At 40.9% G+C, this 27,287-nt stretch overlaps 1 protein-coding gene across 1 annotated transcript in view; it reads right to left on the bottom strand.

The window, feature by feature from the left end:
* Positions 1-26,727, bottom strand: part of znf608 (zinc finger protein 608) — a 52,310-nt gene extending 25,583 nt beyond the window's left edge. The window contains exons 1-2 of the mRNA XM_018673743.2: positions 24,890-26,727; positions 3,684-3,954 (exon numbers count right to left, since the gene is read on the bottom strand). Of these exons, the coding sequence (XP_018529259.1) occupies positions 3,684-3,954; positions 24,890-25,873 (1,255 nt within the window). The 5' untranslated portion in view covers positions 25,874-26,727. The remainder of the gene's footprint in view (positions 1-3,683; positions 3,955-24,889) is intronic.
* Between the last annotated feature and the right edge of the window lie 560 nt (positions 26,728-27,287).

Raw genomic sequence — 27,287 nt, 5'->3', positions numbered from 1 at the left:
TTATGATCTGCCAGTGTCACAGAGCACTGTGTCAACTGAAACTCAAATTTCCCCATGGAGACAAAAAGACTGGACTTATCGTATCGTATCGTATCATGTCGTGTCGTATCGTGTTGTATCATACTGCATCGCATCGTATTGTGTCATGTTCTAGGTGAAGTATGGGGTTTAGTTGGTATCTAGCATTACATGGTATTTCTATAGTATTTCTTTATAGAAATACAATCAAATATACTGTGGAAACTTGCAGGCTTTACAGCGTCTAAACTAAAGCCTCAGAATTTTAAATGATCAACATCTAAAGCAAAATTAAAATTGTGCCTAACAACATCATCAAATCCAGAGTGACTGTAGCTACTGACACCTCGGTCATTACTACAGCAAACCATCCAGACAGACTGGTGATGTCTGGACACACAATCAGACAGTCTGTCCTAAAGATCGGATTTGAGAAACTAATCTGATTTGCCAACAGCCTGAACAAGGCCTTAACTCATCAAATGAAATTATTAAGAAACAGTGTTAGCTTATTTGCATATACTTCCCAGCATGCATTGCATTAAGGGTCAAATTCCCCAGAATCCTTCTTCCTTTAAAAAAGTTACATAATGTATGTTTTTATACGTGTCTCAGGAGTCTGATGGTCTTCTCTCTGATCGAAACTCAAAGTCTAAACTTCAAAACTTAAAATATAACTCAATATTTATTTAAGTTTATCTAAGTTTTCTCAACTTTTACTATTTTCTTATGATTAAAATGATAGAAGTCAGAAGGCAGCTACTTAACACATTACAGCTGACTCATCAGTTTACCAAGCAAACAGCTGACAAAAAGCACAACTCTCTCCATCAGTGTTAAATCCATCAATAATAAAACTTCCCACTAAAGTATTTTTCTACAGACTGACCATTCATTCACAGCTGTGACCTGGGGGTGTCCACACATCTGTCCTTTGTCTGAGTGGAGCAGTACTCCTGTATCTGTTTGGCTCATCAGCCACAGTACAGAAGCCAGGATGAGTAAATCTGAGCCGACATACGCCCACACTGGGAGAATGTTACTGGACTTACTGGACTGACCGTGAATGTTGCCCTCAGGTTTAGTGACACTGTAAGAAGGAAAAGCAAGTAAAACTTTGTTTATGAAGCACGAGTCTGAGTCTGAGTCTGAATACGGTAAAAACTGTAACCAACATATATCATGTTGGAACTTCCCCTGCTGATTACTGACATTAAGACAATTATTTTTGTATCACAAGTTTTCTCAAGTGTTATGTTTAAATATGCAAATGAGACATTTTCTAATTAAAAACATGCTAATTGGCATAAAGGTCCAGAACAGAAATCTGAACATGAACAAATTCTTGTTTCATGGTGTTGACATATTAGAGTCAAAGGTTATTTTTACAGAGGGAGTTTTGGATATCTCTTTGTATCGCTCTATAAATTAGATCAGAAATAATGTCAACAGCTGTAAAAAAAAATAAAATAATAATTTTACTTTGTTTTTAGGAATAAAATGTTGTATAAATCAGACTGTAAATAATATATGAGCAAACCTCTCTTTACAAATCTTCAGAATATACAGAGGAATAAAAGTGGAGAGTTTGGTTTATGTACGTGCAACTGAAGCAGAGATTTCCGGCTCAGAGTGTGAGAAGAAACTCATTTTCAGAAAACAGCCTTTGAAGATACTTGTCATGATTGAAATCTGCAGACATAAGTAGACAAAGTGCTGTGAAATAAACATCTAAATGTCTATGTTGGATGTCTATTTTCCACTCACCAGAAAGAAGACATACTATAGAAGCAGAATATTAAAAAAAAAAAGAAACTCTGAGCAAAGCACAACCAGAAGCTCTTGTTTTCCTGACCTAAGCGACCTAGTTTCACCTGTGAGGGAGCAGCAACTCTGGTGAAGCCAAACTGTGCAGTGCCTCAACAAACAACCAGTTCTGTCTCTGAACACCAGAACAAAACCAGCATCAACTGGGAAGAGAGTGGATGGAGAATCATCAAGGAAATCATCTCCACCTTTACACAACAACCTACTACCACATGAGCAAAAGGCCCTACTTAGGGACCTGAACCAACGGTGTCCACAGATTAAGATCTGAGATGTGGTTTAAAGCATTGAGTCAAAAACCAGTGCTGTTGTTTTTCTGGGGAGCTGAGCATCATTTTAAAAACACAAAACAGTCCAGTAGACCTGAGAAACCACTTTTCAGGAGGCAGAAATGTTTCCTCAGCTTTAAGTCCAGACAGACTCGCGCTCCCCAGGAGCTGTCAGGAAGTTGGAAACCGTCCGTCTGCAGCTTCTAAATGAAGAGTTTCCAATTACAGTCTCCCTCGTTGGATTTATCCTGCAAACAACACCGTCTTTAGTTTTAATGAGGAGGCCCAAAACAAACCATTTGCTGAAAACTAGCAAATGAGTTTTCACACATTTCCTCTTGGAGATTTTGGGGAAACAGCCAAAGTGCAGCTTTCAGTCAGCCTGCAGTAAAAATAGTTTCATCTGTGATTCTCAGTGCGTCGAGTCTTTTTAGAGTTAGAGATGAAACAGGCAGGACAGCCACTAATCATCACAAGAGAAAACAACGGAAATGAGAAAAAACTCTGTACCTGAGACTGCAGGGGAGGGTGAGTCTGGGCTTTTCCACACATCGAGGCGAGGAAATGTTTTGTCAAAGAAAAGTCGAGTCAAGCTCGGGGATCAGAAAAGCTGCTGATGTGTTTCAGTCTAGTCTCACTGAAGCATGAAAAACGTATTTTATTTACCATGTTTGACACGTAAGACTTTCCACACTCTCACCAACACTCTATGTTTTGCAAATAAAGCACTTCACATCAAAATAATGAATAATGAAACAGTGACACAAAGACATTTAGACTAAAAAGAAATTAAAATGACAAAACAATCTAATATGTAATATGGGAAATACTGGTTTAATCATGGCGATCCATCACAGCCACCTGCACCTGCTGTGACTAAAGGTTATTCTCATTATTTAATACTGATTACTTCCTTTACTATTCAACTAATCAGTTTATATAATAACATAATAGGCCAGAGCCTAAGGTAACTTCTTCAAATCACCTGCTTTATCTGACCAACAGACCATAAATATTCTGTTTACAGATGTAGATAACAAGGAAAATAATGAAATCCTCCTGTTCAGAAAGTCTAAAACATGTCGGCAGTGATCTGGTTCAAATGAGGCTGAACGATGGGGTGAGAATCAGGGATGTAGACTTGAATACGAGAATTAGTTTCTCTCAAACGCAGTCTGGTCAGCTTTGAGCAGTTCGTAAAATTCAAAAAACTAAAACAGTATTTTTCTAGTTTTTCCTTTTTGGAAAATTATCAGCAACAATGAAATGTATCCTTGAAAACATGTAAGAACACTTGTAATGTGTAATCCACGATAAGAGACAAATGGCTGATCATCACAGTCATTGTAGGAAATCAAGCTGTTGGTTTGTGAACGCAGCATCATTCTATGTTATTAGGGTAGACTGAGTATTAGCAGGATGTCATGATCTCTACGACTGACTTGTGGACGTCTTCAAGGTTGACCACAGTATAAAATCAGATTATAACGGAGTGTTGACTCATGAGTAATCACCATTTACATCCCAGAAGGAATCTCACATGTTGGACTTTTCAGAAACCCTCCTTACCTTCCTCCGTCTCGTGCCAAACGATGCCCTCCAGGTTGACGCTGGTCCCAGGCTGACAGGGTCCCAGACAGGCAGAGTCGCCCTCCAGCGCCCCCGAGACGCCTCCGTCCTGGGTGTTGGTGCCAATGGACCTCGTCCTCACCGCCATCTGCTTGGGGTTGGAGGTGGGCAGGGCCGGAGCGGAGAAGGAAGGAGCCGATGGCAGAGAGGAACCGGGGGCTCCGGGGTGGCCTGGAGCAGGGGGAGCTGGCACTGTGAACATGGGATCCACCTGGAGAGAGGAAGAGAGGACTCGTTAGAGATCAGGAAGAGGGAGCAGGCCGTGCATTAATATGTAATTTTACTTCACTTCAGTTTCATTACAGTTAATGAACTTTAGATCCGTGGCAGCACTGAACACTTCTGCAGAAGTGGAGGAGACTTCAGCAGAGAGATGCTCAAAAATACAAGTAAAAAAGATTATTAATGTCATTTTATATTCCTGACGTGAGTCCAACTGACATCTGATTATTTCAGTGTTGGATCCTGCTGTGTAATGGAGGCAAGAATCGGAAGGACATTTTAGAAGAGGAGACATTTTCTCCAAATGTCATACCATTCATTATTCTATCTGCAGTCTGCAGTTACCAACTTCCTAATATTGAGTGGCAGCTAATCATCTCTCGGCTATATCCAGACTTAAAGCGTCTTTTTTTCTCCCTCTCTCTATCATGGCTGGTTGAGTCCTTCAGAGGCAAAGACTTCACTCTTGTTCACTATGAGAAGTTGGGATGGATGTTTCCAGCCAACACATACATACACACACTGCAGATTATAATTAGCTGCCACTTTTGCACAGAGCGACTTGGCAAAAACCTGCAACAGAATAATAAGGCAACATTACTGGAGTTCATCCAGTGAGACTGTAACAACAAAAACTGTTTCTCTGTGGACACGAGAAAAGACATTTGTATGCTGTTAAAGTTGTCTGTCTGGATCAGCTTCTTCAAAATGGGGTTCAGCATTATGCAGATTATTTGTTGATTTTTGTGGTCTGAGGCGTGTTGAGGAGAGGGCGTGGCCTCCTCTGCTTCCCTAAAAAGTTGAATGTAACATAATCACCATTAAATGTAACAGACGGCAGCTACAAGAGTCTGTGATTTATATAGACGGCTGTTTTAGGTTATTTCTGCAATGATCGACGTTTTTCTGGCTGAAAACTCTACAGTAAGGAAACAAGGACTTTTATCGTCCTCTCACCAGTCACATGAAACTGTGTTTCTCGGGCTCTTTGGTGAGAGAGGTTGTGTGATTTTAAACTTTAGAGAAGCTTAAAAAAATGTTAAAACTTAAACATTTAACTAGTATAGACAAATGACAGCAATATTTATCAAGAAGAATAAAAATATCTATAGATTAGGGCTGAAATTAAGAGTTATTTTCATCAGTGATTAATGTCAATGCCAATGCCAATTATGTCCTTGATTAATCGATTACTTGTCTATATGATGTCAGAAAATGGAAAAATGGTCAGTTTGGTCAATGGTCAGTTTCTCAACATCCAGAGAGACGCCTTAAATATCTTCTCTTGTCTGGCCCACAGTCCAAAATCCAAAAACATTCAGTTTAATATGAAGAGAGAAAAGCAGGAAATCTTCATATCTGAGAGGCTGAAAACAGCTTTTCATGCCGTAATCACAGATTATTTTGGATTAGTTGAGTAATTGCTTGATTAATCTGTGAGAAAAATCAGGAACCACAAGGACAATGTGACACAGCAAAATACAGAAATCAAATATTCAGCCTGAACTCTGTTCACAGCATTTTGTGTTAAGTCTTAAACACTTTGTAGTCACATTCCTACTACATCCATCATAGCTAGGTTTTTATATCCTCACATTACAGCCAGTCAGGCACCTTCTCTTTCAGTGAAATGTTCAGTTATATCATATTTCTCCTCTGTTTCTCACAACGTTTCATAAAACCAAGGACACGTTTTTAAATTTTCAAAGCTTGTGCGTGATCTTAACCACCATCATCGCCATGGTTACATGTACTGAGACACTATGTCACTGGGTTCCACTCTTATCTCCACCACTTATTATGGTCCCAATTACAACAGCTCGGGGAAATAATTCTGCTGAGAGAGCAGCAGCAATCAGCAATGAAGGATTTTTCTGGACGCTACAACTCAATAAAGATTACGGGCTTGACAGATATCTCACGGCACGATATTCTTGAGTGATTTCCCGGCTCAAAAGAAACTCAGTCGCCATGCCAAGTCTGTAAATACTTGAGAAAACAGCAGCGCTTTGTCAAGTCGGAGCTCTTCTGTGGCGTTTGGTTTCCCAGATAAAGGAGTTGTGCTTCTGTTGTGTTATTATGAAGATCAATCCGTCCGCTCACACAGGTCGCTCTCAAAGAGAGAAAAACAAAAGACCCAAGGGTGCTCAGCGGTTTCCTTTACAATCCTTCTGCTATTTTTCTTCTACAGCAGCTTAAACTGCTGAGGTTACTGCCAAGGTTACGAGTGCAGCTCCAGCACAGTGGACTGGAAATCAGCAGACATTCAATAGAAAAGGACTTTGAACGAAACAACCTTGATGTCTGAATGAAATCTTCTCCTTTATTATGTTATTGATCCACAGTGCAGCTCTAAATCTTAAAGAATAAGAAAACATGTGAATCACAGAGTCTCATAGCTTCAAGCAGGGCCGTTTACACTCAGGGAACACAGGGTCAGTTGTTTTGGGCCCTGGGTCTAAACTTTGTGCAAACTTTATATTGTTTGTGAGAGTCACAGAAAAGCTTATTTTTATCTTCCTAATTGTCTCTGACATAGTGGTCGGAAGCAATTTTACGTTTCCTCTCTATGATGCAAAAAATGGTTTCGTCTGTTAAGCGCCGACGTGTCCATACATACATATTACTTTGGTGAGAACAGGAATATGTGCCAACCTGCGGCCGATGTGTCAATCACACTGCACCTGCAGTGGTGTACAGGAGAGATTTGCACTGATATTGTTTAGTTTGATGAGCTGATTATTGATTATTGGTGAGGGCTCCGCTGTAGAGAATCTAGAACCATTGGAGTTATTATACAGACCTGTTCGTGCGTTACTTACATATGAATCTGCAAAAACGTACTGCATCATGCATACTTTAATATTGTTGTCACTTTGAGCACACTAGTGTTACACTACACTACACTTTGTGCCTTATGTTGCCTATATGTCACATTGGCGTTTTGTGTTGTAGCTGATATGAGGGGCGGAGTCTCGCATAGCGCATGTTTGTTATAAAAATAACAAGTTCGTTATCTATTTTTCATGGACAACTTCGAGGCATTAAATTCAGGAATGATTGAGCAGAGTGTGGTTACAGATTTCTCTTTACTGCATGCTGAAAGATATGTTGCCTTATGGCCAATCAGCGACATGTGAGGGGGAAGGGCTGCATTCAAGGAGGATGAGACTGACGTGGACACCTGAGTTAATTTACAGGAACATATTTTATTTATATGTTTCCCTATAAAGTTACACTCCGGTTTGCAACTTGCAGAACAATTACTTTTCCCTGTGCTGGTCCCTGTGTGGCTCCATACAGTATGTAGAGGAATCTGAGCGATACTTCAGAGTGCAGGTTTTAGTTTCAGTCCCAGCCTCTGTACTCCAGGTATTATGAGCGGCTTTGTTTCAGCTGTGTACTGCACTGCATTTATGTTAAAAAACCCTGATAAACAATGCAGATTTATCATGCAAAATAGCAATAAAACAAAAGAGAGATGATCCTCTGCGATTCCTGAAACCGTCTGTTAACTCCCACGCAGCTGCTGACAAAGACCACCCAGGACTTCTGCTACCAAATCACAAAGCAAATTAACTATAAAAGAATAATCACGATCCCTGGTGATTTCTGTTCTGCCGTTAACGCCTTTTTCCTCCCTCAGACACCCAGAATAAAAACGCTCAATCGCAATTCACACAGCAGCTATAGTCAGCCAGGACGCAGAGTCACACAGCAAAATAACAATAAAAACACGAGCCTGCTCCCTCGTGTGCTAAATGCTTCAAACAAATCATCCTTTCTCACACAGTTTCTTAATTAAAAAAATCCTACAGTACACAGAAAGATCACAGCAGCACAGCAGAGGTGGAGGCAGCTGTAGTGTAAAATCTGACTGATTAGCATAAGTACAGTATAACCCAGTTTGACCTTGCCAGGCTGAATAGGACTGGGACAATATACTTGTCTCCTGATTCGATATTATCACGATATTTGGGTGCAGAGTCGATATGTATTGCAATTTTTAGGTATTGCTGTTTCCGAGTCAAAGTGTTTTTTGGGAATGAATGAAATGCCACATATGAACTACGCCAGAGTTGCAGAGATTTGATAGAGATGTGAGTCCCAAATGTATTTTGGTTAAGGTTAGGGATAGATGGTGGTTTTGGTGAAATGTAACTCGCATCAGATTGGATTTAGCTGTTCAACACAAAGATTTCATTCTTTTTTTTCATATAGACTATCTGCCAATCAGAAAATCCACTGACGTGAGTTTCATGTTTTCACTCAAACATCACATTTCCACGCAGTCAGAGCTGGTCATAGCTCGGTTATGAAATCCAACCACACTGTGCAGTGTCTCTCCTGCTGGGCTGCTGACAGCGCCATCAGTCAGACACCAGAGCTGAGAGAGTATAAGAGCAAAGAGACGCGAGTCACACCACAGAGTCTCACTCTGCCCTCTGTTTCAATCACACTTAGTGTTGTAGTTTGGTCATTTTAGGATCTAGGCATTTGAGGCAGCTAAAAACGAGTGCAATGACTAGACTGACATCTTGTAAAGGGATGCACTGACTCATTGACTTGCAGGGGGCAGCACAGGTTAAATGTAAATAAATTGGGTGTGTCTGAAGTCACTGACCTACGGAGGCCAGGAGGGGACATGGAGGAGAAAAAACTGAAGGTTGAAAAAAGAAAAAAAAAAAGTACTTTTCTCAGGATTTCTTGAACGTTTTTCAAGATCTTGCAAAACTTTCTCAAGATCCCGCAGAAGTTTCGCAAGATCTTGAGAAATTTTTGTGAAATCTCAAGAAAGTTTCTCAGGATCTCACAAAAGTACATCTTTTTTTTTCAACCTTCAGATTATTTTGTTCCTCCATGTCCCCTCCTGGGCTCTGTACTAACCTGACCACAGTCTTTCACTAACCTTAACCAAGTGCTGCGAATGCCTGAACCATAAAAAGGTTTAATGCTGACAATACCAACCTAACACCAACCTAAAGGAGACAGAGTTGTAGCAGAAGATGCTGTGTCAAATTAAATTAATCATGTGCTACTCTTATAGCACATGACGTATGGACAGAGGAGGTAGTCAGGGTACGGTAGCCAGGATGTGCCAATCTGAGATGTGATTAAATTGCTGCTCTTCTGGACAGTTGGGAGATTAATGCAGAGCTGGGAGCAGTGACGTGTCAGCCCATGATGATGCATGTCAAAGACAGTGCCAGCATGTGCTGCCCTTAAAACACTTTACGGGGCTGTAACATTGTCATGTTACAGTCGTTGCTCTCATGACTGCAAACGACTGCATTGAACAGTGCTGAAAGCAGTCTCGTTCTTTCGCCTAAAATAACTTCTGTTTTCGTTTTCCTGGCAAGCGACCTCTTCCACTGTGCAAATAATTACTGTTCTCACATAAAAGCAAAGGCAGGAGGAGGAGCGTGTCATTCTGCCTTAAAAGGAAAAAATTCACAGTGTGTGTTACTTCAAGATGGAAGACAATGATTCAAGCACCAAATTCTGCAACAACCACGTTTTTTAACCACAAAGACAATCTCTCCCTAACAAGAACTGAGTGGTTTCGGTTGCCAGATCTTAACCATAGATCAGAAATGTGAGTCATTTCAGACAACAATTTATGTGAACACTTCATCCACTTAATCCAGTGAGTTACTGGTCATGTTAACAGTATCAGTATCTTTCTTTTCTTGTTCAGACTCTTGCCCTCCTCCCAGGAACTCAAGCTGATTGAAACTCTGCATCACCACTCTCGCCTTGGGCGTCAGCGATCATTGATTTCAGTTGTTGTATTTTTTTTTCCTTCCCCCTGAGTCTCCAATATCTTGTTTTGTGAAGCCTTCAGTATCTTTGCCTGGGCAATAAAGACCAAAAATGTTAAGAGAATGAGAGAAAAACTCAAGTATTACTCCTTTAACTAAACCACACAGGAGAACGAAACACACAAAGACCCAAATAACAGTAAAATATGCATGGGTCCCGGGGCTGTGCACAAACACAGAATCTGTCTTCCTCACTTTCTTTCAGATAAAATCCACCCACGTTCCTTCTCACAGAATCAATTACAGCAGCAACAGACAGACTACAAAACCTCTGTATGATACCACTAAAAAGATGTTGTGGATTTCTTATTTTCAGTTCTCCTTGCAAGATGCAGAACGCTCCGTAACAGAATTAAAAACACTGCACCAATACTGAAGCTCACAGTAATCACAAGATGATGAGTTAACGACCTTCAGATTATCTCCGCTCTCCTATCGTGGGATAAGAAAGTCGTTGTGTTGTGATAATTGAATGAACATCTCAAGAAAACAAAAGGTTGTTTTCTTCTGTTAACGAGGTAAATATCTCATAAAAAATAAATTGTTATCCATTAACAAAACAAGATATTTATCCTGATATCTTCAGATCATCATCATTGATACATGCCATCAAAAAAAAACTTGCTGTTATCCCAAGATTGTGAAGTATCTGGGGATAGTGGGAAGCTGTTTATTAGGCGCAGACCTGGCTAAATAGCTGAACAGTTACTTAACGTCAGTGACAATTTGCCAAGAGTTAGCATATCATTAGCTACTGACAATATCTAATGGGGATCCTGAATCAAAGTTCAGCTGCTTACAGCTGTTGTTGCTAATGCTCACATGTAGCGCACATTTGAACCAAATTACCACAAAATCTGCTGACGAACATGAATTTTGTGCATCCACTTCTGATACGTGAATATGAGTTCACTGGTTGATGGAGTTTAACAGCTGGCAGAGCTAATTCTGCAGTCAGGCACCATTAAACCACTGCAGAGGAAGAGGAGATCAAGATGACGTAATTCAAGGAGTTTCAGTCAAAAGTGAGTTTTGTCATCGTCTTTCAGTCTCATCAGTGGAAGTTTAAGTCACATCTGTTTAAGAACATTTAGCTTTTATCAATACACCAACTCTTCTACCTCAACTCAGAGTTCTTTACTGATGATGCACATGAAAACAGATGAACGGATGCTGCAGCTACTGCTTCAACAAAAGTCACATTTAAGTGACACTGATATTGTCACTGTAAAAATGCATGTGCGCCGTGTTAGACAGGAAAGTTTGCAACAGTAACTGTTAAGGCTGAACACAGATATAAAAATCAAACTTAAAAATGTCAAATCTGTTTCCACAGAACTTGGAGATCTAGATAAAAGCCGTATGTTTAATCGATTTCACCACTTAAATCCACTCCAGTGGTAAAAGGCGGAGGATGCAGTGGAGTTCAAACTCAAGTACATTTGACTTTAATGTTTCCTTTGACACGCTGGAGCTTTGTGTCGAGGTTGAATCACAAACAGCCGTCCCAACTCGCACACAGAGCTGGATTTACCCAAATTAATCAGGAGAGGGAGGGTGGATGGTGGGCGTCAGGGGAGCCAGCTGAGCTTTCCATTAATTCTGCCTCTAAAATCTATAATTAAACAAAGAGTCATTTTTTTATCTTTGGTTTTTATGCTTATTTTTCTTCATCTTCAGTCACATTTTTCTGCGCCACAGACTACAGAGGAATGTTGTTGTACATGTTCAAAAATGCCAATAAGGAATTTTAATCAATCCAACGATCCAATTATCCAACTATCTTTTCATTTTTCCATCCATCCATCCATCCATCCATCCATCCATCCATCCGCCTCCTCATCCATCCCTGCTAATGGATGCAGGAGTGTTTATAGAAGCTGTAGAACTGAATTTTGTCGACGCTGCCTGTGCTGGATTTATCTCTTCTTCCTCTTTCTACTCATCCTCCTCTCATCCTCAGTTTTGTTCTTCCTTTTCTTTTCTGTCCTCTCTTCCTTCATTCCTTGCTTGTCTCTCCTCTCTCACTCCCTTCTTTTTTGCGTTTTTGTCCGACTCCCCTTTTTATTTCCACCTCCTCCCCTGTCTTCTTCTTCTCTCTTTACCATTTGGTGTTATTCTTTCTGCCTTTTTTTCATCTTCCTCTTTCATCCTCTTTTCTTCTTTCTCCCCTTTTCCTTTATTTTAGTCCTATCCTTATGCCCTCCTCCTTTCCCTCTCATCTCTGTGCCTCATTTTCTTTTCCTTCCTTCCTCATTTCTTCTTTCTCCTCTTTTGTTTCATCTCCTCTCACCCATTTGCTTTTCTTTCCTCTCATCTTTTTTCTCCTCCTTTCCTTGCCTCACATCCTCCTTTGCTTCTTATTCTTCTTTGCTCCTCCTGTTTTCCTTGTCCTCCTTTCTTCCTCCTCTTTTTCTTTCTTGATGCCTTCTCCTCATCTTTGTCTTTCCTGTGCCTCATCCTCCTTCCCTTGCCTTTCTCTTCTCCGTGTCCTCATGTCCTCCTCTGCTCTCTTCCCTCTCCTCTCCCTCCTCCCTCTTCTTTTCCTCCTGTCCTCTCTTCCCCCTCCTCTCCTCTCTCTCTCATCTTCCTCCTCCCCTCCTATTAAATCCCTCAGTGAGCAGCCACACTGACAGTGTTTTTTTTTTGTTCCCAGTCAGAAATCATCCCTGTCTTTATTGTCAGGCTGCTGAAAGAGGAGACATTGTGTGTGTGGTGGTGTGTGAATGTGCGGCAGACAATCTGCAGTTTGTGAGATGTGTGTTTGTGTGCGTGTCGCACGTGTGTGTGTGTGTGTGTGTGTGTGTGTTTGGCTTTTTTTTTTTTTTTTTTGCAAATGGTAGCCATCTTTTTTTCCCATTTTCTCTCTCCAGCTTCTCACGTCTGCTCTGTCTTTTTCACTCCCGACCATATCAACACACACACACACACACACACACACACACACACACACACACACACACACACACACACACACCACTTACCTTCCTACTGAATGACAGGCTCTAATGGCATTTAAACCAACCAAGTGAAAAACAATGGACATTACTCACCACTATAATAACTCCTGCTGCTGCTGCGAAATATCTAAAAACTAACAACCTCTTCTTCTTCTACTTCAACAGCACCACTGCTGCACAGTCAACCATTAACAATAATTATGTTAGCCCAATTCTGCATAAATTAATCTCCCAGAGTTGCAGTGTTTGCAAGCAGTGTTTTCATAATGATATAATTATAAAGCATCTGAACTGAGACAGACATCGCAGTCTGGCAGCTAATGTAACACCAGAGATGGTTTTAACGTGCAAGAGACTCACTCAGGTTACTACGGGGAAATCTGAAACCTGGCCAATGAAAACAATCAGACCACAGATGCTGCCTTCACGTCAAGCAGGAGTAACAGTAATTACCAGGTTCCAACTTAAATACCCTTTACATCACTGAAGTCATAATTACAACTGATTCTTCTGAAAGCTCTGATATATCTGACCTGGAGCTAAATAATAAGAAATTGTCTGAAAAACCAAACAAACATTGATTCCTTACATCATTATTTAATCTGATTAAAGCCATATTAAATGGATATAGTGTTAGATTGTCCATTAGTCCATTAATGAAACAGTGAATTAGAGTATTTTTACACCTCACACGACTGCATTGAGCTGTTCGATGATTCGAATCTTCACGTCATAAACATCTTGATTTCCTGAATCACTCTCTATTTGATGCACTAATATCTACACCCCACCACTTTATTTGAGTGAGTTCTCGCCATGAAACTAGCGCTCTATAAACAACAAATGTTCATGTTTGTCCATGACGGGTAAACATTCATCGTCACGGTTCAATCTATAGTCAGTCATGCTGCAAACTGATGATGATATTAAGCATCAGAAATCTAAATTTAGTGCTCACTATGGAGCAAATTATTTAGTGTTTATTATGTGGTGTTGAATGAACGACTAAACAAGACAGAACGTGCTCCAACAGAAAAGAGGTCTTCCTTTATTCCTAGTTGTGGAATAAAGACATGACACTGCACACAAAAACCTTCTCTACGCTGAGAATCGGACGTTAAGATTTGAAAGCTTTAAGGTTTTTTTTTTGTCTTTAACACTGGATGAGATGACAGCTCTATGCAGTTTGAAACCTTTTGTAGATAACAACCTTCAGTCTCAGGCAACAACGTGTGAAGCATATTTTATAAACAGGAACTCGTGCACAATAAGCTTGATATTCAAAGGGTTTAAAGCAACATTATGCAACTATTTTACTTTACACTGACTGATAACAGGTGAATGGAGCCTCTGTCCTTCCCACTCTGCTCCCTGAACACCTGTTCTTGCTTTATAACTTTTCTGAGTTCATCTCCGATATCCAGGGAAGCGACACCAATGTTTTGCTTCTAATTCTATCATTTAGCATGCTAACCGGCTAGGCCCAGGCCTGTCTCATGACTTTCCGATTTGTGTCCATGCTGCCGCAAGGAAGTAGATTGGAAGCTCTGAAGTTGTATTCTAACATCTTGTGATGTAAACACAATAATGGCTGAAGGTCTTGGCGGCAACCATCTGACAAGAGACCGCCTTCAGCTGCGAGAGAAACTTACATATGGCCCTTAATGACACTGAATAGAGCTTCAAAATAATTCAGGGTTGATAAGTGAATTTGATACTGGATTCAGACCAAGTAAAATCCTAATTGTACACTGCTTGCCCAAAACCAAACACCAGTGAGCTATAAAACCAGACCGGAGCACCTTTAACAGACATGAATTCATACATTATAATTACTAAAAATGACAAGGTCACTCCTTCTGGTCCTTCACAGAATCCTTGTAGAGAGGATTTGCCTCAAATTATTCTGCTCAGACCTTCCGTTTTACAAAGATGCTGGAATTGCTTTTACAAAACCTTTTTTATGCAGCAAAGAACACTTCAGTACCAGCTGATATGTTCTAAACCAACACTACGATGCTGAAACATCATTGACTCATTTCCCACCATACTGATGAATTCAGACAGAAGCAGCTTTAATCTGATTTGGATTTTAAGAGACGAGACACCGCTGAAGAATCCCTCTGTGAATAAAAAGGAACACAATGTTTTTCAGAGAGTTAAATAAAATATGAAAGGCAGACAAGGAGAAGAGGATCTGGGGTGATTCTTAGAAGGTTTTTCAGGTAATGACAGATGGTGGGTGGTGATATTATGATGCTTTTCTTTATTACAGCATTTCCTTGAGCAGTGGAGGCTGTGGTGAATGAATGCAGAGGAGAACCTGCCAGCCTGTAGAGCAGAGCATGTGGGCGTATAGCATCGTACCATGAAGCCTTTTCACACTGGCTGGCACTGATACTTTGATACCTAATGGACTCTCGGTCCAGCCTCCACATGAGCTGTCATACTGCTCTGAAAACACTCGAGCAGGGAACGATACCGTCACTGGCACCGTTTACTCATCGTGCTCGTCCACTTGTCCTCATTCTCTTATATTTGAGGTTCTGACTAATTATAAAGTCAAATGGAAAATCATTTCGCTACTTCTAGAATCAGGTCCATCAATCAAAATGTCAATATATTGAGCAAATATTGGCATTTTACTCTGGCTTTGATTGATCACATATTCATCATGAATTCTTTCTAATGACTGGGACGCCATTTTTGGAGAATCAATTTTCTTATTTGTGCATTTATTATAGCAACACCACTGTTTGTTTTATAGCATTAGCTCATTATTTTAAAGCTTTTCTGCATTAAAACATCTAAAAAACATTAAACTTATTTTACATATTTTGTTGGATGGTGTACTTCCATTATCCCAAATGTTTCCAGCAATTTCCAAAAGTAAGAAATTGGACAGAAGCGACAAAATTAGCGACGCTAACTGCAATGGCAGCGATGGTGGACAACAGCTCCCATGATACCTCACTACTACTACTTCATGTCATTGAACTATGTCTTCTGTTATTGTTTTGATTAGGAGACCATTAGCGGGACAAATGACATATACGTGACTATACGTCTAAGGAAAACAATCGCAGAATTTCAAAGATGCAAAAATTTAAGTGGAGAATGAGGGGGAATAAATAAAGGGGACACTATGATATCACTTGACTAATTCATGTCAAAAACTATTTCAAATCAAGGCAAAAATACCCGCTGTAACATCACTGATGGAGCTGCACCCGCGGGTGCAGCATGATTGACAGTTTTAGCTCACAGAAAACTGTGCACAGTTCTCTCTTCCTAAAAGCAAGTGTAGGACAAACAAACATGTTGAATCATTTTCTACATCTGCAAAAACCTTGTTGTGCTTGAATGTGACCAGAAAATGTCAAAGCAATTTGAATTTTGAGTTTCTGTCGTGATGGCGCTGCTAGAGAAACCAAAATTACTGGGGATCGTTCTCTGGAAACCATGAATATCAACCACAATTTTCTTAGAGAGCCTGTGGTTGTTGAGTTATATTATGTGTCAGCATATCAACAACTTGCCACACTGAGCTGTCCAAACAGAATCATAAACTAGATTCAGATGGTCAGGGCTGACAATCCAAAGCTTCTATGTTTGGTATTTTTATAGTTTATAGTTGACTGAAAGCTGCAAGCCTCGAGATTCACAGCATTAAACTGGTGACAGTAAATAACACCACAGCAGTAAGAGAATCTCCTCCTGTCTGCATCGGTCCACAACACTTCACTGGGTGAGCCGATCCTGGCATTCAGGTTTGAATAGTGAATTAGCACCTATGACAGACAACTGGCAGAGAAATCTCTGCCCCATAATCTGCAGAGACTCTGAAGAGGACGCACAGTCTGACAGTGTAAAGGTGTGTTCAGACAGAACGTGATGCGAATCTTAGAAGCAGCACGACTGCACACAAAGTCAATGAAAAGATCTGACTGGATGAGAAAAAAACTGCACTGATCCAAGAGATTCATGAATCTACTTCATAAACATACAGACAAGAGGAAACAGCTGAGAGACTGGAGGGAAATAACACGAACAAGTGGAGTTTCTGGTCAAACAAGACACTTTTCACCGACTCTGAGGGTCTTGTTTATTGAAATTCAAAGGATTAATATCACCTGCAGATCTCAATGACAAAGTTTTCCCCAGAATGGTGAAAGAATAAAAGAAGCACAGTGATGAAGTTTGGTCTTAAAGAATGAAAATGACTGTCAAGGTCACCTGCTCATTTTCAAAAACGTCTGAATCCTCGGATCTTTGTCAAATTCACCAGGGAGGCTACTTCTGTCTTCTGCCTCCTGCTGGTCTGATTTCTTTGTTTTCAGCCAATAACCTTCCGTCAATCACAGCTCAGAGGAGCCGACACACAAAACCAAAACAGAACTCCTCCACCAGCTCCAGTCTGCTCTATGAAACAGAGATTAATGCTGGATTTTACAATGAGCCTTAAAACCAAGCTTCAGAAAGAATCGAGCGACAAAATGAGGAAATATTTAAATATTTCACCACAATTTATTTGCTGGGATTGAGATCTGACGAAATTCTCATAATGAACTGTTAAAAAACAAGAATTTGCAAAGCCAGACAAAGTGCTGATTCTGGTTCTGAAATGAAAACAGGATTCTCCCATAAACCTTTGAGAAGCAACAAGACCCACCTCTCTGCCAAGAGCATTCAAATTCAATTACAGATTTTGGGTAAATTAGAAACTTAAGAGTCAAGATTTTAAATTTGTTCTTTAGCAGTGTCTCGATGGTGTCGACTGCACCATGATCTGAACTCTGTCAAAGCACAGCCTTAGTAAAGTACAAACCTTTTTAAATCAATGCTCAGTCCCTGTAAAGTTTCTGTGAATTTTAATTTAAGTCCCTGCTCGAGTGAGATCTGACATCTCAGCAGACGTGAGTCAGATTGAGAAATCCACATCAAGAGTTAGGAGTCGGACATTTTGTGCCTTTAGAAAATGTGTTCAGTGTTTTGCAGAGACGTCTGACTCGCAGGCTGTCAGATGAGTGTCTGACCGCACTGACTGCGGCTCGCTCCAGCCAATATTCTTTGAAAATGAAAGGATAAACAACATCAAAGTGCTGCTGATTATCAGCCTCAGGTGCAGACTGGACATGTGACGGTGCGAGTCTGAGTCCTGCTGAGGACCAGTCACTTCTGTCTGATGATAACATGTTAAATAAAAACCACAGTCCAACATAAACCCCCGTCACTGATCAGCGTCATGACATTTTCATGTTATTTAGATGAATTTAGAAATTAGAATACATTTAGAGAACAGAGGGTTTTCAGCCAAAAAAAGGCAGCAAACTGATTTTAATTCACAACATCTCTTTGTCACACTGAAGAACTCCATCTACAATTGAGAGGCATCATTAACACATTTTTTTCCTCATTTTTTAGCGTCATTAACACATTGTAAGTGTAATTTGCTGAATGTGAATGAGGTGCATTAAACCTGCACAGCTGCTCTTCAGCTTTATCATGTTCATGCTGATGGTTTGGGGCAAAATACTTTAAGGGACTAAATGAAAATCAGTGTTCAAAGTGTCAGATGAGAGGCTTCATCTGAGGGTCAAATCAACACATCTGTAAACCAATTTATTTAAATAAGAGGCATTAAAACACATTGTGCTTCAGAGCATTGTTCTTTCATCTCGATGTTTTCCCTAATATGAAGCTTAATAAATGTAAATAATTTAAGTTTTTTGTTCTCAGCAGTGAAACTGAGAGAAGCCTGCTTTTGTCTCGGCTCTAAATCCTCAAACTGTTTAAGAGAACAAAATGTTTTACATCGCCGCTCAGGAAGCTTCGCTGCAGGCTGTTGTTCACTGACATGGTGCAAACGCAAAAATACAATCATTTTAGTAACCTGATATGCACTGTCTATATATGATACAGAAAATGGTGAAGCTACAGTATGTGCATGTATATATATATATATATATGTCTGTAATTCCCAATAATTTCTTGATGTGAGCAACACCACAGTAAAGTCTTTGCTTATTGCTCCATATACAAACTATTTGAGAATCATAAAACAGATAAACAATTCCTCAAAAATTTTAAAGAAATGTGAAATTTATTACAGGCTCCAAAAGCCAGCCTAAAACTCAAATATTCAGCTGACCGCTTATTTCCTTCTTCTGGTGCTTCTAACTGAGAATATACAGACTGAGAATAAGCCTGAGAGCCGGATGAATCAGCCGAGATGGCGACGTCACTTTCACTGAAATCTTAACAAACAGAGGTGTTAGAATATGAACTGGTATTCTGTTTGGCCTCTTTCAGAACATTTGGGATGTTTTTTTTTTCAGGCTGAAAATTAGAAAATAAGACCAAAGTCAAGGAGTGGTGCATTCAGCCGGTCAGGTGTAGGAAGGGTTTATGTTGCTGTCTGAGTAAAGAACAATGCTGTCAGTCACATCTGTTTATTCTAGCTGCCAGTTAAAACATAAAAAACATGCATTGGTATTACACAGACAATAAGGCCCTGGGTCAAAAATACCGAAGTTATCCTTTAATAATGAGCTTCCTACAGAGATAGACCAGAGATAACCTTTGTTTAATGAAAAACACCTCTATATATCACTACCAGACTCCATTGACAAAAACAGGAATTTTACTGCACATGATTTGCTGCTGTTTGTGTTATTGTGTGACTTTCAGTGGTAAAATAAGTATTCAGATCCTTCACATAAGTAAAAGTACCACACAATGACACAAACAATGTTCCATGAGGTAAAATAACACTTTTCATCAATGGAGTGTGGTAACAATATCTAACAATGTTTCTGGTTAACCAAAAGGGAAAATTCCTCGTGTGATGTATTAGGAGACATTTATTCATCATATTCTTGTGAGATGAATCTCAGCTGCAACACCTCTGTAACACCTTTTAATTCACAAGCTTTTTCCCTTCAGTCTTTCGTGTTTCCCTACATGCACCTCTCCTGATCACTCTCCGTCCTGATGCTCCCTCGCTCAGGATCAGCTGTTTACATGCGACATCACACCCCGATCGCAACTCTCCACGAATAAACCAAACACTGTCAACGTTGCCATGGAAACCGAGCCTGTGCAAACCTGTTAAAACCCACCAGGTAAACGGGATGACTCAAAAGCTGCTGGCTGGCTTCACCGTGTCTCGGCCCAGCCATCAGTCGAGCTCGCCACAATTACAGTAAACAGGATGTGGTGTTTCCAAACAAAGGAAAAAAAAGACATAAGAAGAAGCGGATATTGAGGAGCATGTTAACACCCCTGTGAGATGATCTGAATTCAAGATAGACCAATAAAATCCAACAGGAGCAGAATGTTTTTGTTGTTTCATCTTCATTCAGCCTGCAGGGATCCACACTGACAGACAGAAAGTGATAACAGAGCAGCCGCTGTCATTCACAGACAAACTCAAGTGCATCTTATTGTCATGCAGATGACAGTCTGAGCCTCTGCAGCAGCAGAACTGCCTTTATTTCTGTCAACGAGGCTGGATCAGATTTTAAATGGTAGCTTGATCATTTCAGCTGTTATTAAAGATCTTTAAATTTGACCCTTTTGTCTGCGTATTTTAGCCAGGCTGGCAGCACGGCTCTAGGAACAACAATGCTGGGACTGTATGACTATACGAAGGACTGCTGTAAAATTTTGTACAAACATTCATGGTCCCCAGAGGACAATTTCATGGTGACTTTTTCATTATTAGAAGTCACTAGGATTCAAAGTCCTCACTTCTCATCTAATGCCACCTATTCTGTGAAATCTCTCACAAGCTACTTGACAGATTGGTATAAAGTCTAGCTGAGACATTCATGGTTCCCAGACAATAAACCCTGGAGATTTTGGTGATGGGAGAGAAGCCATCCAGGTTGGTGTGCCAGGTCTGTCGCCTGTTTTGGGAAATATTTTATTAATAGACATACAAACCACTATACATGCACTTGTGGCTCAGGTAGCATGCTAACAATGTTAGCTAAATATCCCCTCACAAAGTTAGCTAATTTGTTTTTTTGTTAACTTCCTGTGGTCTGTCGAAAATCCATTATTTTTAATTAGAGACAGAGGTTCCCATAGGAATGAATGGACTTCCTATTGACTTGCATTTGTATATAAAGCTGTAGGAAGCAAAGCATAAGTCTGACTGATTGATTGACTGTGTCCTACACCACATGGTTCCCAGACAGCAACAACAACCAAGATAAACACACTTGGAAAACCATATTTACTGATAAACAAATTCAAAAAGGGAACAGAAATATTCTATTATGAAGGACACGATGTATTATGTTTTGGCTGCGACATAGTTTTTATAAAAAACAGAATCTTCAGGTCACTCTGTAAAACATGTGGTAGATTCACCAATTCATGAATATTGAGGGAATTCTCCTGAAAATTCTATATTACACTCCATGTTAAAAGTAAGCAGTTACATAGAGTGTGGATTGCTTGATTTAGATCACTCACATATGAGAAGTGTTTGAAAATAATGGTAAAATGGCACAGAAAGTGACACAACCAATACGTTCCCCATGAGTTATACATTATTTTGTCTCTGTAATGTCTTTAAAACATTGTATTAGAATGCAATACTTGGTAAAAAGAAATAAAATAAAATAGTTGCCCTGACTCAAGACTAATGGCTGCTAATTGTTCAAGAAATCTTTGTAACAGAAAACTGATGCATCTTGAAATTACAAGAGGTACAACTGGAAAGAAAATGGGAAACACTGAAACAATGAAATCGAACAGGGTTACAAATTAATCCACTGCATGAATAATGGCAATAATGTGAATGTATTTGTCATTTCTGTTATTATTCTGTTGCAAATCTCTTGACAATAAAGAAATTCAGAGGCACCAGTTGGTCACAGATCACACACTCTGTAAATTATTTATCATTCGACTGTAATATCCAGGCTTTGTGTAATATCCAGGCTTTGTACAACTACATAACAATTAAATACACTCAGTGTTTCCACCACTTCTTCCTGTCAGCAGGGGCGTAATTATTTAATCCAATTTTGCTTCAACTTAAAACAAATGCATCATAAAATTTCCCAATGTGCTCGCTCAGCTCAGATTAATCTGATTAATTTCAGCGCTTCCAAAAACAGCTCTTTAAACTGTAAATTGTAAACTGCACTTAAACTGTTTGAATCGAGAACAACTGAACATACTACACTGCAAACCAAGATACAGGACGGAGAGCGGCATTTATATTGAAGGCTGAATTTCAACCTTCAACATCAAACGACAAGAGCTCAGTTAGTGGGACGTCACGGACAGAGATGAGTCAGAGCAGGTGGACAGAAATTTGATATTTCTAGAACAGCTGTCATGTTTTTTTCTGTTTGAAAATCAGATGCAAAGACCATGATGACAGTGTGGAAAGTGGTGCATTCATCCAATCAGGTGTTGGACGGGTTCATGGTGATGTCTTAGCGAAGGAGAGTACTGTCAATCATCTATCATACAGCCGTCTTAAAGAGACTCCTGTCCTTGGCAAACATCCTCAGCAGACTTTTTAAACACAGGTGGAACTAATGGTTGTTACACCTGATCTTCTCCTGCTATAACCAGTCTAAAAATCTGCTGTAAGAACAGGTTTCACAAGAAAACTCATAACTGGAGTCAGAGCTCTCCTTGACAGAAACATTAAAAGCCTTATGCAAATCAGTCTTTCATAAACACACAAGTTTTTCAGGAGGAAAATTTTCACATCTCAAATCCCTAAACATGTGGTTTGGTTATTTCTGTCCAAATCTGTCTCATAGAAAATGCAGCTATATTCAACATTAACAGATATGTCTTTGAAGAAACTTTGCTTTTCTTACAGTATCCACTCCTGGAAACTAAAGCCTCATTAACGATTTTAAGGATCTGTTCAGGCAACTCCAAGCCTTAGTTAAGGTTTGGTGAAGTTTGTGGTCTTGGTTGAAAATTGCTGAAAACATTGTTTAGATAACTGTTCATCATTCTCTCTGTACTGAAAAAATCCTAAATTCACTGGTTTCATGCTTTTCAAATGTCAATATTTCGTTTTCTTCTACGACAAACAGCTGTCTGACTTTAAAAGACAGTGGGAACTTTCATTCTGACATTTTACAGACCAACTTATTAAGTGATTAATCAAGAAAATAATTGGCAGATTTATCAGTAACGAAAACAGCTGTTAGCTGCAGCTGTATAGTAGCCTTAACCAAACATCAGCGTCCAATGCTTTGCCTCTGTGTTGTTGCTTGAACAGATTTTTTCCCTGGTTTAACCACCCATTGGCTGCACTGCTTATCCTTCAGATGAATAAATAATGTACAAGCTTGGCAGATATGGTGCTAGTACAACAGTATTCACTCAAACTCAAACATAATAAAATGGCGACACCCAAGAGTATTTGACCGTATCGCACACAGCAAGTCCCCTTCACTGAAGAGGGCTCGTAAGTTTAAAATATTTCATCACAGATAAATGTGTGTTCCCAAGGTCGAGAATGAATCTCCATGCTCATGAGATTCTACAGAAACCTTTTTTCAAATCAGCACGTCTCAACACAAACAAAAAGCCAAAGTGTAGTCAAACGCAGAAACAGGAAATATCTGATCAAAGAATCCGACGACGTTCCAAGTTTCTGACATTGTGCGACAGACGCAAATGATAAGACTCTCAGTACGAGGTTTTGTGAGACAAATAATCTGCAGGCAGCCACTGATTGTGCCAACAATTAGCAGGTTATCATTTTAATGTCAACAATGAACCCAGTTTTCAGTGTTTAAGGGAGTAAAACGCCTCTAAAACTCCTGAGTGGAGCCCTGGTTATTGTTGACAGGGACTGAATTACTGTCACCACAGAGCTTCGGGTGCCTGTGTGTGTGTGTGTGTGTGTGTGTGTGTGTGTGTGTTTCACTGCCGAATGGGAATCCTTCAGATCAACAAATAAACAAAGCAGCCGGGGCAGGCCAGCGTTCCTCCTGTCAGCAGCATCTGCCAGCAGCAGGGAGGACGCTTCGGTTTTCCCTGCCTCGTCTAATCCTGCATCCAGGAAAAAAAAGCAAACTCCTTCTGGACATCCTCCATCTGTTTCTTTTTCCCTGCATCTCTCAGACTCTTTCAGGCTGTGTCCTCTGCTGTCACGTCCAATTGCTCCCTCTCTATCAAACATCTCTTTCCCCACCTCACCTCACCTCTTCACTTCTCCACCCATCCCTCCATCTTCCTCCATCTTTGTCTGACTTCAACTCAAAAATGATTTCACAAGTGACAACATCCCTGTTACATTCCTGGACCTGAGGGCGGCTCGTTAAACCTCAGCAGTGCAACCTGTCAGCCTGCAGTGTTCATTTAAAGAGATTCTGAGCCGCGCTCTGAAACCTGATTCATTTTGACATCAAGTGAATTTCTGACATCAAATGAAATGAGCAAACAAAGCCTGTGCAGATGCAACAGAAAGGAGGATCAAACAGCTGAGGTTCGTTCTTACTCCTTCTTGCCTTCGCTGAGTTGCCACTGCACATGTAAATAGTTGCTTTCTCCCCTAATCTCCAGCAAAAACAAGGAGGACTGGATTAAATGGGGGGAGGAAGAGGAGCAGGAGGAGGTGGAGGAGGATGGAGATGGAGGACACACTGCTGCTGCTGCCTCCCCCTCCTCCTCCTCTTCCTCCTCCTCCTCCTCTTCCTCCTCCTCCTCCTCCTCCTCTTCATCCCTCCAAAAGAAGAAAGACAAAAACCATCTCCTCTCTGTACATCAGCATGGTAAATATGAGCAGACAGACAGTGAGACAGACAGACTGGGAACAATGACACCAGCTGGGGAACAACAATAGGAAATAAATATCATGTGGCAGGCAGGCGGTCATCCCTCCATCCATTCATCCATCCATCCATTTACACATCCCTGCTGTGTCTGCTGCTGTACAGGCGTCTTTGTGGCCTTCACACCTGCATCTGACCGCCTGTGTGCTCTGAATACCAAAAATATTTCATTTCTCTCTAGAATATTTCCCTCACCTTTAAATAAGTCATAGTGTCTGCAGATGAAGCGGCTGCTGTGAAGTGACAGCTGCTGTGTTGGTGGTTTTTTGTTGTTGTGTGTTATTATTGGCCTCCAGACAATAAAAGCTTCTTACCTTCTCGGCTCCTCTGTGTTTCTTGGCGGCCGGCGTGTCGTCATGCTGCCGTCTGACAACAATAGCGCCGCCGCCGCTCTTAACTCCACAATCCAGCGCGGATTTACTGGCAGCGCCGCCGCCGTTACTCCCGCTATTATTGTTATTGTTTACGTTGTTAGTGCTGCTATTATCTCCCATGATCCTGGAGTCCGGCGAGGCGCAGTGGCAGTGTCCGGGGCCGTCGCGGCACAGATGATGCTCGGGCAGGGCGGACGACGAGAGGAAGACGGAGGGAGGAGGAGACGAGCCATCACCGGGCTTCTCTTTCCTCGTCCGGACAGGAGCAGCAGGAGGAGCGGCAGGGGGAGCGGCGGCTTCCCTCTCCCTGTCCCTCTCCCTCTTCCAGCCGCGGATCATGTTTTTCCCCTTCCTCTCCTCCTTGCCTTTGGCGCATGTCGCAGGAGAGGCCGTGGTCACTTCGGAGACGCCGTTGTTGTTGTTGCCGCTCCCGCTGCCGCCGCCGCCGCCGTCCGCGTCTCTGCTGACCGCTGAAATCATCTCCAGTACTTCTCCACCGACGCTGCGTCCTTGAGCCTCCCGACGCTGCTGCTGCTGCTTCCCGACCCCGACGCGCACCTCTCCACCACCGCCGCCGCCGCCGTGCACCACGACGGCAGCCGCTGACTGATCCGCCGCTGCCGCCTCCGGTTCCTCTCGTCCCTCCCGGCCGGCTCGGCTGCGTTTAAGCGCGGATCTCCTCGGCTCCGACCCGCCGCTGCCGCCGCCGCCGGGTCCCCGGGTCTGGAGCGAGGGCAGGGCCGCGTGTCTGTCGGCTGAGCCAGCGGCGCTGGAGCAGCAGGAGGAGGAGGAGGAGGAGGTGATGGAGATGGAGGAGGCGGTGGAGGAGGAGGAAGAGGAGGAGGAGGCGGTGTGGTTGGGTGACAGCTCCCTGCAGTCGGTCAGCAGCCCTCCATTCTCCCCAGCTCTCAGGAAACGGTTCATCTCCTCCTTTCCTTGTCTCCTTTGTCGATCTCCACAATAATCAGCATTCAAGTCATTGTCAGACCGCCAGCCCACCGCAGTGAGGCAGAGAGCACCGAGCTATAGGTGGACACATGCAGGTCTGTTATAGGCTGCTTATCAGGCCTGGTCCTTCACAAACTACACGCTGAATGACAGCTGTGATCAGCTCGGTGGGTATTACATTATTTTGACTGCAGGTGCAATTCAGTAGCTAACTCCATATAATATTTAATCAAATAAAAATATTACGCGACAAATGAAGTTTTAAAAAAATCACATCACATCCACAAGAAGATTTAAAATCTACATTTCTGTGTAGAACATAAAATATAATAAGAATATATGTATTCTGGTGTATCTGTGATAATAATAATAATACTCTACGAGTGGTCACAGTGGTTAATATTCTGTCTCTCTCACCTTGAATGATAAATCTCAGACAAAAATTTAATTTGGGAAAGAAAAAACATGTCAGTGTCTGTCCACAGGGAGGCGCTACAGTGTTTGTTTTATTGTTTAAACATCAACTCAGGTGTAACTGATTGGATTGGACGAAATTTAATGGACTGATGCGGCTCAGTTTCCTTCTTTCTAAATTTTTAAAATGTGTTTAGTCACAGGGGGCGCTGTAACATCTGTCCACTTCATGGAGGAATAAAGACACATTTACTAATCCTCTACATATTCTTTATGGTGTTTTTGTCTTTAATGACAAAGGTATAATTTCTTTATAAGAGCATTAAAGTGGAACTGTGGTCAGATGATTTAACAGAGGCTTATTTTTGTCTTGTTGTATTTTCATATTCTCACATTTTACCACAGTTTTTATTAGAATTTAACAATAAATGTTCCATATACATAAAGTGGAATTAGAATAGATTTTAAAAAGTATTTTTACTTTGTTACTTGGTTAAAAAAAAAAAAAAAAAAAAACTTTCAACTTCATTGTCCATGAAGGAAAATTTGTCTCAGGGTCTCAGGTAAAACACACAACGCAGACTTGAACCTAAAACACACTGGAAACAAAACAAACATGCACAAAAAGAAAAAAAAAAAACCTAAACAAACTCATATAAAAATGTGGCCTATCAGTGAGAGGGAAACAGCCTCTCAGCAGCTTTAAGATGGTTTAACAACCTGAAAAATACAAAAGTGGAAATCTGTTTGTTTATGAGTTTAATACAAACCCCAAAGCTATAACCAAGATTATCTAAATTATAGGATACATCTGGTGCTTCTATACTTCCCATGTTTTTGTTCAATGCTGCTCTGGTCCCAAAGATTTTTGGACAGATGGAAAAATAAGAACCAGGTTAAAAAATACTGGAGTTATCCTTTAACAACTCGATTGAAATTATGAGTTCTGTTGGATTAGACTACATTAGTTTTAGCT

The sequence above is a fragment of the Lates calcarifer genome, linkage group LG13, assembly GCF_001640805.2.
Source record: "Lates calcarifer isolate ASB-BC8 linkage group LG13, TLL_Latcal_v3, whole genome shotgun sequence".
Classification (NCBI taxonomy): Eukaryota; Metazoa; Chordata; class Actinopteri; family Centropomidae; genus Lates; species Lates calcarifer.
The sequence above is the reverse complement of the archived record's forward strand: the minus strand, read 5'-3'. Positions and strand labels throughout refer to the sequence as shown.